Source organism: Heterocephalus glaber, unplaced genomic scaffold, assembly GCF_053883595.1.
Source record: "Heterocephalus glaber isolate CG9 unplaced genomic scaffold, H.glaber_assembly_v1.0 deba00001465, whole genome shotgun sequence".
Classification (NCBI taxonomy): Eukaryota; Metazoa; Chordata; class Mammalia; order Rodentia; family Bathyergidae; genus Heterocephalus; species Heterocephalus glaber.
In genome coordinates this window covers 28,218,546-28,231,722 of record NW_028258312.1, presented here as the reverse complement: position 1 = coordinate 28,231,722, position 13,177 = coordinate 28,218,546, and the positions used below count along the sequence as shown (strand labels likewise).

Genomic DNA, 13,177 nt, shown 5'->3' with positions numbered 1-13,177 from the left:
TTATCTAACAAGAGATTAAAATGTGGCCTTCTCTATTTATGGGATATTATACCCTAGTAGATTATTTTAAAAGAGATCAATCAATTTGATACGGACCTTTTTTAAAGAGGAAAAGTAAACCTAAGTCAATCTTCTTTCTCCATAGAAATAATTGCATTCTGAAGTGCACTTAAAAAGCCTGCACCTAAATTCTCGTACTTACATATTTCAGGCTTCCTCACATAATGCTAAATCATCTGCTGAACAAATCCTACCCAGTTACTATCACTATGATAATGCATATTTAAAAAACCAAACAGCAGTACATGTTCTTCTAAAATGTATCCAAATAATTACAGGAGATCTTATCTGAATTCCAAGGTCTACTTCTTTTCTATAAAACTAAATTCTGTGTTTTATAATACTTCTGTTACATTACTTTAGAAAAATATTTTTCTGGCACGATGGGAAAATAAAGTTGCTAAATTAGTAAATTTCTCAGATTTCTAACTTTTTCCATTAAGCAAGTTTTTAAGTCAACTATTTTTGACAAAATCTTTTTTTAATAATGTATGCATTGCACTGTCATTATACCACAAAAAATGAACATTTTGCAGTAAGGCTTTCTGGAGAATGTAAGCCCAGAACTGGCATTAGTATAATACTCTTCCATGTAGTGTTGCCTGCACTTCTATCCTCTCCCACCTCCAGGAACACTAAATGTCCCAGCTGTTTATTCCTGTAGTTACATCTGTCTAACAGCTGGGACACTGTATTGTTCTGATTAGGGCTATTACTTCACACGCCTACCATTTTTTCATACAGCGAATAGAGAACCCTGGAATTTGAAGAGTAAATAACTTTTACAATACATAACCTAAGGCCTACAGAGGACATCTATTTCAGGTGGTCAGACTTTTTTTTTTTTTTTTTGGTGCCAAGGATAGAACTCAGGACCTTGCACTTTTGAGGCAGGCGCGGTGCCACTGACCTAAATCCCCGGCCTGGGACTGTCTGATTCTTTCTTTGGGTGCCAAGTTATGTGTTATGAGGTTGAATCTGGGAGGCAAATAACTTCTTCACCTTGGTGTGGAGATAAATCGCTGCCTAGGTGATAGTTTTGGGCAAGACACGGTGATGAAACCAAAGTATAAAACCCTGAGCTGCTCCTTCATAAAGATCTCAATTTATTTTAACTTTCATCTGTTTTAAACCTCAGAATTTGGTAGACAAGGACTTGGTATTATTGTCTTCATGGTTTTGCCTCTCAAGAAGAATAATTGCTTATTTCGAAATGTTTTGTCTATTTTCAGCCTCTTCATAATGACAGAATGCCTTATCAGTTTTATAGAGGATGTTATGAACTAGTTGCTCTCCAGCAAGGAAATGGGAGAGGGAGTGGAAGAAAAAGAGATGGAAGGAGACAGGGAGAGAGAGGTTTTCGTTTTTTGTTTTTTCAATTTTAGGAGTTTAATATAGAAAGAGCGCCACTGGAAAGAGACCGTTTGACATGTCAGTGACCTTATAAAGATTTCAAAGAACTCATACTATCAAGGGTATAATAGGAAATCTGTAACACAGGTTTAAGGGCTATATCTGCAGATGCTAGAGCAAATTTTCAATAACATTCAATTAAATGATTTCATGCCATGGATACATATTGAGACCACCACCAAAATTACATATATATGTATATATATGTGTGTGTGTGTGTGTGTGTGTGTGTGTCTGAAATGTATAATAGCAAAGTTTTATCATGTCACATAATATCTTTTGGCCACATGACTTCCAATATTTAGAAACTTTCAAGCTGCAGGAAACACACACTTTACCAGGGCAACAGAAAAGGGCGGGACAAGCACTCATCTCTTTGCATTGCCATAGATGTGTGCAAATGCACAGCTGAATGTATTTATCCATGTAAATCAACAGCACAGAATTCATGACGATGAAGCTCAGAGACACTGCGCAGCTTAGAAGTATGTTAGAAGTTTCAGTGGAGATTGCTTTACCCAGAAAACTCGTAGCCCCATGTGTATCCCCTGGAAGGTTCCAGGGAGACTCCAAAGGTAATGGTCCAACCCAAGTAGGCACTGGGCTGCGGGAGGCAGAGCAGTTCTGTTTCCAAGCTAAAGTTCTGTGGTCCAAGCAGTAGTGCCGTATAGCTTGCCCTTCCTCCCTTTCTCAGGGGTGCACCGGAAACTAAAAACATCAGTTTCATAGAAAATTGAGTCATTTTATGTGGATTCATAGATCAGCATTTCCTGTTTACTTTCTTTTTATTTTTTCCATCTTTCCTTTAAAAGCTCTCCATTGATTATCCTGACACCTGCTGGCCGGGGTGCAGGGGATTCTCCTCTTTTCCTTCCAATCAATCTCTACAATAACTTTTAGAGGTATTTTCTGTGACAATTTAGTAATTCATTCAGTTTCGGTATCTGTAGAACGTATTTGCTGGCATTCTGTCAAAGGAAACTATGAAAACTTTTAAAATAATTCCTCTATTCCACATGAGCAGGACTTGACTCTGTTCATAAATGCATGTCTGTTATGATTAGCCATAAAATATTATAATTGTGACATAAGCTAATATGAAAAACAGAAACAAATTTGCTCAGCATCTTCCATAAAATGCAGACAAGAATTGAATTGGAATGACTTGACTTTGCTTTTTTACTTTTTTCCATAAGATCCAATTTCAAACTACTTAGCCAATAGAAAGACTAAAATAAATAGCTATAATATAAGCCATACTACTAATTACATATTTGTAAAATTTTCTATTTTTTTCAGTACCACCTTATTATGATTTACTTCTGGCTTGGACTGAGTTCTGTGGCCTTCCCTAGTCTTTGGCAAAGATATAATAAAACCATTACATTATCAATCACACTCAAAGCTATTGCTCTTGCAAGTGTCTGCAGTAAATTAACAAATATCAGAATTACTTCCTCTGGCTTTAGGAAACTCAAATAAGGGAAGGTTTAAAAAAATTGTATGCAAATGCTGACACATATGGTCTTTTCTATTATTCAGAACTCTTCAAAAGATAAAGCATCCGAAGAGTAAATTGCCTAATTAAAAACCATCTCTTGAACATCAACAAAATTAAGAGTCTGGAGTTCTAATTTAGCCATTTAAAATTATCAAACAAATTTTGTAATGTGTTGAGTAATCATGTTATTTTATTTGAAGCATATGTTTGCTCTTTTATATTTCTATAATTTTGTGAGAAGAAAAATTTGTAGATATCTAGAAAGAAAAGTAAAATTTATTAAGTAGTCTATGAAAATATGCCAGACCCTGAAGGCATGTTTTACATGAACATAAATCTTAAATATTTGGTAAAAGTGTCAGAAATCCACCTTAGGGAATTGTTTAAAGGTGCAATACTTTTTCTTGTTTTGAATATCTTTGTGACTCCAAGTCTACAGTCCAGAAGACTAAACCACTGCAATTTTTCTTCATCAGTTTTTATTATAATTGTTTTCCAAAACCATAAAAATATCAAAAAGTACACTTTAATTCTAAGAAAACAGTACAGATTTCAGAAGTAATCATGAAACCTTTTCAGGTGCAAAGGAAAACCCGTGTCGTGTTGTGGCAGTGCATGACATAGGCGGGTCATACTGTCCCAGCGGGACACTATTTTCACTTAATTATTACATTCAATTCAATATTTCAAAATTGTTTTAAATGTTTCACCTTGAATCTAATGTTAGCATTCATTTCTAAAGTATAAAGTTAATGATCATGTAAATTAGGCAATGAAGACAAGAATATGTAATAATACCAAAAAACAGAACCCTGTAATTTCAGCATAAATATACTGTGACATTAATCACAGTCGTAGTGTCACAGGGAGCGAGATTGTTCAGATATTACTTTGTTCTCACGTACCACTGACTAAAAATCGCCATTGATCAAAAACTGAAAATACAAATGCCAATGATTCACAGCCTTTAGGACCCGTCTAGACATCTTTAGACAGTGCCATTGGCTTAAAGACTTCAAGCTGAAACTGCAGGAACAGGGGAATATTGCATAAGCTGTCACGTGCTTGCTGTAACTGTACGCATGTTATTGAATTTTTTAGAGCAACCCATAATGATGAATAATTTAAGAGTTAATAAAATATTCAACCTGACTGATCCATTGGTTTAATTTTAAAATAAAGATGACTAATAAAAGGAGTTACACATCCTTATCAAATTCCAGGCACGAATGCATGTCAATGGCAAACTGCAACCCACGCAGAAGGAAAACACCGGTTCCTGTACCAGGCTTGCCAGACGGGGGTGCGGGGGAGGGGTGCGGGGGGACATTCTCTGTTTGAACGCGGGCTCCAATAAGTTTGCGCTGAGTTTAATTGTTGGGAGGCGTTGGCCAAGCTGTACTCGGCCTTCTGCAGAGCTGAGAGAAAAACAGCTGGGCAGACGCAAGTTTGACAATCAAGCTCCTGCAGAACTGCTCCGCTCCCTTCCATCCTCTGCCCACAGGCTGGCTGGGACAGGGAGACCTGAGGAGAACGAGCAGCTCCGGGCTGCCGAGGACGGTGTAGGAGGCCTCGGAATTTCAGGAGACCCTGGAAGCGGAGCCCTGCGCGGCCCTCACGCGCTGCTCCTCTCGCCCCCGCCGCCCGGCTCCGGTGGGGACCCCGCGCGGGGAGGGTGCAGGTGCGTGCGAGCACGAGTGTGCGTCCGGCTGGCTCCGGGCTAGCCTGGGCGGGGAAGGAGGCGGGAAGGGCGGGACTGCAGTTGCCCCCTCCCCTTTCCGTGAGGGAGCAAAGTGCCCACGGGATCCAGGCGGAGACAGAGAAAGGAATAAACAGGGCGAGCTGTCTTTTCCTCCTCGCTAAGGACTCGGCCGACGCGCGACCGCAGCTGCACTGCGAGCCTCAGCCTTCGGTGGCGTGGCTGCCGCTGCCTGCGTACTGGAAGGGCCCTGGGGTAGACACGGGCGGACCAGCGGCTCCACGCACGCCCCTGCGCCTGGGACCCAGGCCGAGGGCGCGAGGGCGGGAGGCCGAGGCAGGGCGCGGCCGGGGCTGGCGCGCGTCTGGGCTGCAGGCGCGGGGTCCTGGCCACGCAGCGGCCCGACAGCCCATCTCGCCTCGCTAGAGGGTACGGTGCACGGGCAGGCAGGCGGAGCGGCCCCGGAGGGCCGCTCACCAAATGCAAGCAAGTGCGCTCGGTTCTCTCCCTTTCCGGCGCTCGTCCGCCCGGCTCTGCGCTCCCTCGCAGCGGTCTTTCCCGCGGTCCCTCCCGGCCGTCCGCCCGGGTGCGCACAGCGGGGCACAGTCCGCAGCGCCGCCCCACAATTCTGGTCGCCCCTTCCCTGCCCCAAGCTTGGGAGACACCCGGGGGGACCAGGGCGTGGCGTGGGTGCACCAGCCAGATGCGCGGAGGACCGAAAAGTCCCCTCCACAACTCCGCAAGATTCACACCGAGTCCTGTACGTTTTTTAGAGCTGGTTTTAAGTGGGTTTCCCCTTTTCCGTGCAAGTCAAGAAAAGCTCGCGCCAGGCAGCTCTTGCAACTTTTCAGCTCCCGGGCCAGGGGCGCAAGGACCGGGTGGCACCGCACGGTTGCCCAGGACCCGGGATGGCAGCACCGAGCCCCAGGCTCGGGTCGGAGGGAGCGCTGCGCGTAGGGGTGGCGGCGGCGACGGAGGCGCGGCGAGAACCAGCGCAGCCCGAGACCCCCGCGCCCCTGAACCCCGGAGCCCGCCCGGCGCCCGCACCTGCCGGCCAGGGTTCGCGCCACCCCGGCCCCAAGCGCGCTCCCCTCGCCCGGACTTCGGAGCAGTTTCGGGGCGCGCCGCTGCCTCCTCCGCGCCGCCCGCTCGCCGGTTCCCTGGGGCGTCCCGGCCCCGCGCCCGCGCCCTCACCTCTGCACAGCCGGGGGACCCCGAGGCTGAGCCCGAGCAGGAGCCAGGCGGCCGCCGAGCGCAGCATGCTGAGGGCCGAGGTGGCGCCGCCGAGGAGCAGACCCCGCCCGGTGCGGACTCGGCTAGGCGGGCTCCCGGGAGGCCGCGGCGGAGGACGAGGAGGACGCCGAGGACGAGGACTGGGAGCACCCGCGGAGGACGCGTCCCGCCTGCGCCGAGCGGTCCGGCCGGCGGCTGTGTACACAGAGCGGCGTGCGGCCCCGCGCGCTCTTATCTCCGCCGCCCGCCTCCTCCGCCCCCTGCGCCTCCCTGCGCCTCCCTCCGCCTCCTGCAGGCGCGCGCCTCGCCGCCTCCTCCGCGCCCCAGTCCCTGCCTCTTCCCCTCCCCCGCCCCTTAACTCACTCCCCGTCCAGCCTGCGGGTCCTGCCTCTTCCCGGGTCCCCGTCGCCCCTCTCCGTCCCTCTCCCCTCGCTCTTTCGGCCCCCGGGCGGCCGGGGAGGTGCGGACCACACCCGGCACCTGCCGCGCCGCGGGACCTCGGGACTCCGGGGTTCACCGCGCGGCGAGGACCCTCCACTCTTCAGCTGCGCCAGGGAAGAACTTAGGGGTTGGGAGAAGTGGCTCTCGTCCCCGGGACTGCGGGAAAGAGACCCTGCGAAGGGAACGCGCGGGGTCAGCCTCGGACTCCAGGACGGCCCGGGCCGGGGCTGCTGGGCGCCTGGGTCCCCAGACCGGAAGGGGGAAGCCGGGAGGCGAGCACGCGCGCCTCGTCCAGCGGGACATCTGCTTCAGATGCCAAATCCTGGGGCGAGCTGGCCGTAAGACGGGAAAAACCAAGGACAGATTCTCAAAGGAAGGGATCAGATCAAACGTCATGGCTACCTCCAAACTAAAATAAATGGACTAGTTTTTGCAGTGAACAAAAATACAGCCCCTAGCTTACAATTGTGCTTTCGAGTAGAAGTGTGTGTTTTCGGTCACAATGATTGCTCACTGCACATGGACCCGCTATCGTCCTGCAGATCTGCAGATTCCAAATGATCTCTCTCTATCTCTCTCTCTCTCTCTCTCTCTCTCTCTCTCTCTCTCTCTCTCTCTCTCTCTCTCTCTCTCTCTCTCTCTCTCTCTCTCTCTCTCTCTCTCTCTCTCTCTCTCGCTCTCTCTCTCTCTCCACAGCCACAGACAAATATAAATCGTCTCCAGGACTAGAAGGCGGAAGGAAAACCTAGGACCTGAGAACAATTAGCCATTTCGCTCCGAAGACAACTTCATTTTCAACTCCCACCTTTATTCTCGAAGGTAAAGACGGGCGGGGTAGGCTGCGGGCGGAGCAGTGACACACCTGCTGGGGAGTAGTTAAGTCATTGTACCACAGGCACACAAGGGGAAATCCAAACGCCTTTTCAGAGTAAGGGTGCTTCAAACCTTTTCACATCCGGGAGGGTGAAAGCACATTTTTAAGGATTGATCTTGCAAGGGAATACAGGGCATTCATTTATATCCTGTCTACTTTTATGCTCACAGCCACAGATGTTAGAATAAGACAGCGTTGCCCGCATTTGCGGGAAAGAAGTTTCAAACCGTTCCAACTTTCTGGCACATTGTTGATATTTAATTCTGAAAGGCTTTCCACCAAGCTGTTGCGTGCTCCTCATAAAGGACTTCTTTATCTTTTGGGATGAGATGTCTTAGACTAGTTTTAAGGTATTATTCCCAAAGGGTAGTACTTAATCTTGAATATGCAGATTGAGTCTCTTTGTAGTGAGACTAAATGAAGGAAAAAGAATGGATTAAATATTGATTAGTTTCCTATTTTATTCTTTATGTCCATTTTTGTAATATATTAATAAACATAGTAGCAAGTTAAATAATTTTTGGCAACCCTTTATGTTACTAAAAATTTATCTTTCTTTTAATTTAGAGATTTTTTTAACTCCGGTGGGCAAAACTAAGCTTTTAAATGCATATATTACACCCAAACAGTGGAAACAATCAATAAAAGGCCATTCTTTACTACCTGGTACAACTTGGGGAAGAGCCTGGCAGTTTAATATCTTTACTTCCCTATTTTTATCAAAAAAATTGATATATACTGTTACATAGCTGCACGTGCATATTGATTCCTGCTTTTAAAATGCATACGACAGTGAACATCCACCAATTAGCCTTTCATTGTAAAGGTTCCAGGTGACAGAGCGATGCTATCCAGTAAGCCAGGCCCTTGCCTTGCCTCCGTGCTGTTTTTTCCACAGAATGTTCCTTTGCAGAAATACAACAGTTTGTGCTACTGGGCAGGCTTCTACCCAGTGTATCAAAATGTTTTGTAACTGTTTGAAGTTCATGACCTCTCAGGAGTGTTCTGTTATTTCTGCCCCTCTCAGGCCCCCCTGCTTCAGCGAGCATGCTCACTCACTAGCCTTTCAGGAACTTTCTGAAACTCCACCCCCCTGCTTCAGTGAGCATGCTGCCTAGCCTAGACCCCCCTATATAAGGAGGCTCCCTGTTCTGGTCCAGTGCTCAGACTCAGGAGTATGAACTCCAGTTAGCTGCTGGCGGCTTACGTTTTTCTCCACCTCTTCAAGTGACCATGGGATTCTCAAGTCTTCAAATTGCAGTAACTGCAGTGCTGAGCTGTAACACTGGCTGTGCCTCAGAGTTCTGGTCACCAAGCTGTTCCACTTTGCCACAACACAACACGGGCACTTTATGCGCTTTACATTTATAGGACTCGTTTAACTCCTACTGAATTCATATATAGCCCTTTCAAAAGTGAAATGTCAGACATGCTAAAAGACTACAGATTGTATTATAAAAGAAACAGAAGGGCGAAGGATCACTTTTGTCAAGAATCTTCTACCTCACCTGAAGTGCTAAGGGACCTTTTCTAATCCTCATGTTATCCAGCTTCCAGTTGTATGGCTTCTCCAAATATATCCTTAGAGTGCTGAAAATGAACCTCTGCATCACGGGAGGATGCCACGCCCTAAATTGTTTTCTGCAGGCCTCCTTTTCCCCAAGATAGCAGTAAATTTCTGGGAAAAAAAACAATGTTTCATGGTCAAATAATTTTGGGAAGCATTGTACATTAAAGCTGCTTTTAGGAGATGCTTGATGAATGCCACCATATTAAACACTTTACGCGGTTTGTGATTAAGAGGCTTTCCCGGAAGTGTATAACCCAGTCTTTGGCAAACTTTTCTCCTTCTCTTTGTCCCTGTTCCCCTTATCCTCCTCCTTCTCTCTTCTGTTACAGCAAGCTCTTCTAAGAACAGCTGTTAACATATTGCAGGATGCATGGTACAAGGAACAGCACTTGAAAACATTATCTTAAGACAGAACAAAATAGCAGAAAAACAAAAAGGAAACTATGGAAGGTTTCCTGCAATTGGCCGCAAACTGAATATTTTTCTTCTTCCATAATTCATATACTGAAGCCCAAATCCCCAGTGTGATGCTACCTGGAGATACAGTTTGGAAAGACAGTTTGTCCAGAAGGGTGGTGCCCTTATCAGTGGGATTAGTGCCCTTAGAAGAAAAGATGCCAGAGAGATGATCACGTTCTGCTCTCTACCATGTGCAGACTCAGTAAGGAGACAGCAACTATGAACCAGGAAACCTCACCAGACCCAAATCTGCCTGCACACGGATGTTAGCTTTCCCAGGTTCCGGCACTATGAAAAGTAAATGTTGTTTAAACTACCTTTATGTAGTTATAGCAGCCCAAACGAAGATAGTTTTTAAGGAATTAGCTCATTGGTTAGGAGTGTGGTTTCTGGGCCAGGGATTTAGCTCAGTGGTGCCACCGCCTGCCTCCCAAGTTGAAGGTCCGAAGTTGGATCCCCCAGTACCAAAATAAATAAATAAATAAAAAGAGTGTGGTTTCTGGAGCGCTCAGGTCCTACCTGAGTTGCCGACTGTTCCCACTTCTAGAACTCCTTTCACTGAAAGTCAGGTCCTTGCCAAGCCTCAGATTTCTCACTTGAAAAGTGGCCTTAGTAATGGTGTGGTATTCACAGTGGTAATTTGCAGTGCATGGAGGGGAGCAAAGTGATGCCGATGGGAGACATGACCATAATCATGTGCAGAACTTCTCTTGATAGTAATTGTCTCCATTCCCTATTTCCCACTCCTGTTCACTTACAACTCTGCCACTCACCTTTCAGTTTGACAAATTGTAAATAACACTAAATGCGGTATTTATCCCTGTAGCTATTGAGTGTTTTAAATAAGCTACATGCATTTGACCAAACTACACTCAGTACTACTATTAATTCAGTGGTGACAGATGGATTTCTGACCTATGGATCTGGGTGTTGTTTTAAACTGCCAAATGTGTAGAAATTTGTTTTTCAGCAGAAGAAAACTATTATAGTAGCTCACTGGTGTTATTCTCTTTTAGTGAGAAGTAAGGGAAGGATGTTAAGGTTAATTTCCTGTGGTCTTAAGTTAGTTTTGGAGACAGTACCTGAAACTGAGTCTGAACCCAGACCCCAGTGCACTCTTCTGCTGCTGATTATGAAGCATTCTCTGCACACGACGCCTGTAGAGCCTGAGCGCTGGCCTGATTCCAGGAGCTATTTCCATAACCATTGTGTTATGCCTGTTCCAATAGTGGTCTAACTTACCTTATTCATTTACATGTTCAATTTAAGTAACTATAATTGTCATTGTCATTTATAGTACAATCTGCATTCTCTCTGAGCTTCTTGGTTTATGATTTTAGAATATACGTTGCTTGAATGTGGAGTTCTTAGAACATTTTTAAGTTCTCTAAAATATTTTCATAACTCATAACATTTCTTTCACTGCTCCCACAAGTACCAAGCTAATTCTTCTGACTTTCGGCTCCTACTAGTATCCCACCTGAAAGACACTCTTACAAACCCTAATAGCTGACTTCATATCTCCTCTTAAGGCCTCTGCAAGTTACACTAGCACCACAAAATCATCGCTTCTTAGAATTACCAATGTTTTTCACCCTTTTTGGTTTGTTTCACTCATTCATTCTTATCTTTGAAAAGAATTATAAACATTTCTTGCTATATGAGTTACCACATGACTTAAATGTAGCTCAGTGTTTGCTTTTAAACTTCTTCATGAAGATTCTGTTGTGAATAAAAGAGGAAATTAATCTTCATGACTACACATTTTATAACATCCAGTATTTCACTTCTGATGAACTCATGGATGCTGCTTCCATCCAGAAAATGCACAGGGTTATTGAATAAGAGCTCACCTTTGCCTTCACAGTCTGACCCTGGTAAGAGTAATCTCTGATGCTTTTAATACTTTCCCTCTGGTGTTGCAGTGGAGCCATTTCATGACTTAGTTTTTAATCTTCCCAAATTATTTTTGAGTAATTGATACTTGCACAAAATAAAAGTTCAGGTTATAAAAGAGTGTACAGGGAGGTAAGTTGCTTTTCTAATGATATTTCCTCTTTATATATGCTTACCTCTCTCCCCAGGGCCAAAGGCTTGACATATGCATGCAAATAAACAGCACACACCTAACTATTGGCATATACGTGTGTGTACACGAGTGCAGAACATGTAGTGCATACTATGTACATTTGATTTTAAAAGTTTTAATTCTATAAACTTCCATCTTGCTTGTATGCACAAATTATTTCTTTTCAAAATTGTATCAAGGGCAGTATAGGATTCATGTAATGTAAGTCCCTTTTAATAGACTTGGGTTCTTTGCAATCCTTTAATATGGCAAGTATTTCAGTGAACACTTATTTTGTGCACATGTGCAAAATAAACTCATTAGGATTGGGTGCTTGAGATGGCATCATTAGTTCAGAATATATGTATGTAAACTGACGATGGATACGATAAAATTGTCATTCATAAAGTTGTATGAACTCATCCTTCATCTAGTGCATCAAACACCCAGTTTCTCTAAATCAGTCCAACACAGTATCTTAGTGCTCTGGTTTAATCAACTGGTTAAGTGAAAATAATACTTCATGCTTTTGGGTGTGAATTATAATGAGTAGGTTTGAACACCTTTTCACATGTGTAAAACTAATTTATATTTTCTTTATGTGAACCGGCATTTCATGCCTTTTGCTCTTTTTTATATTGGATTACTGACCTTTTTGTTATTGATTTGTAGGAGCTCTGTATATATTAAATAAATTAGTGTTGTGAGCTACATTTATGTCAAAAATGATCCAGCTGGAGTTTGTCCTTTAGCCTAGTTTGCAAGTGTTTTGTTTGATTTTACTGTGATGAACTGTATTATATTTGGGTGATGAAATTAACCCATCTCTGCTTTATGATTTCTAGGTTTTGATTTTTGCTAAGATAGGCTCTTACTATTCTAAGCTTATAAAGATTTTATCTTATAATTTCTGATAAAAATTTTATGAGTATTAAGTTTTCATGAGTGGTTTACAACTCTAGGCCAACCCCAAATATTTGAAGAGGTAGTTTATATTTTACTTTTCCAAATTACAGATTAAGACAAATGTACTTTTTGAATAAATCCCTATCTCCTTAGCTGACATGACCGGTAAACTCCACCCCTCAGTCACTCAGTATTTGTCTCTTCTGCTTGCTTTTACAGACTGTAACATAATGTTAGCTACTTGGAAGTCACTGCAGGCCTCTTGTTTTAAAATTCTCTAGTAACTGATAAGTTGAAACTTTTCATCCACTTCTTTTTTTTTGGTACCAGGGATCGAACTCTGGTCCTTGCGCTTGCGGAGCGGGCAGCAGAACCACTGAGCTAAATCCCTGGTGTTCCCTAACAAATATGCACATATTATTCCCAATGTGAACTTTTGAACATACCTTGCAGTTGAAAAAGGAGAATAACATGTTAGCACACCTATCTTGTATATAAGTTTCTATTGTGTTCTGATGTGGTTTCTAGTCAGGTAAGTTTATCTGTTTATAAAAGTAACTAACTGCAAATTTTGCCTTGTGTAACTGGTTGCTATTTATTTACAAGAATGCTACTTCTGTGATCTTTTTCTGTGTGTGCACTAATGTTAAACCCATTCTATAGAAATTCTTTGATGTTTATATTACTTTTCAGTTGATACTTTTGGGTTTTCTAGACAGACAGTTATGCAAAATGATATTTTTACCTCCTCTTTTAAACTTTTCATGCTATGTCTTTCTCCTATCCGGTTGTTAGGATTGGTATCACACAAATTCTAAGTAGACACACCTGCATCATTCCTCACGTGAACCTTCCGGGCCCTTTCCTCTGCAGAGCTGGGGCCTCTGGTCTCCTTGGTGAAGAGCACTTACTGTCGCCTTTTTATACATTCCAGCATTTGCTCAAAAACCCTA

The 13,177-nt window shown here is 44.0% G+C and overlaps 2 protein-coding genes across 3 annotated transcripts in view; one reads left to right on the top strand and one right to left on the bottom strand.

Moving 5' to 3' along the window:
* The window catches only part of Edil3 (EGF like and discoidin domains 3), a 404,159-nt gene extending 397,999 nt beyond the window's left edge, over positions 1–6,160 (bottom strand). The window contains exon 1 of one of the 2 annotated variants that reach the window (XM_004841650.4): positions 5,868–6,160. In XM_004841650.4, the coding sequence (XP_004841707.1) occupies positions 5,868–5,934 (67 nt within the window). In that variant the 5' untranslated portion in view covers positions 5,935–6,160. The remainder of the gene's footprint in view (positions 1–5,867) is intronic. The other variant, XM_004841651.4, reaches the window with a different exon arrangement.
* The window catches only part of LOC110348500 (uncharacterized), a 40,747-nt gene continuing 33,502 nt past the window's right edge, over positions 5,933–13,177 (top strand). Inside the window, exons 1-2 of the mRNA XM_087180773.1 lie at positions 5,933–5,947; positions 5,994–7,166. Coding sequence (XP_087036899.1) covers positions 5,933–5,947; positions 5,994–6,689 — 711 coding nt within the window. The 3' untranslated portion in view covers positions 6,690–7,166. The remainder of the gene's footprint in view (positions 5,948–5,993; positions 7,167–13,177) is intronic.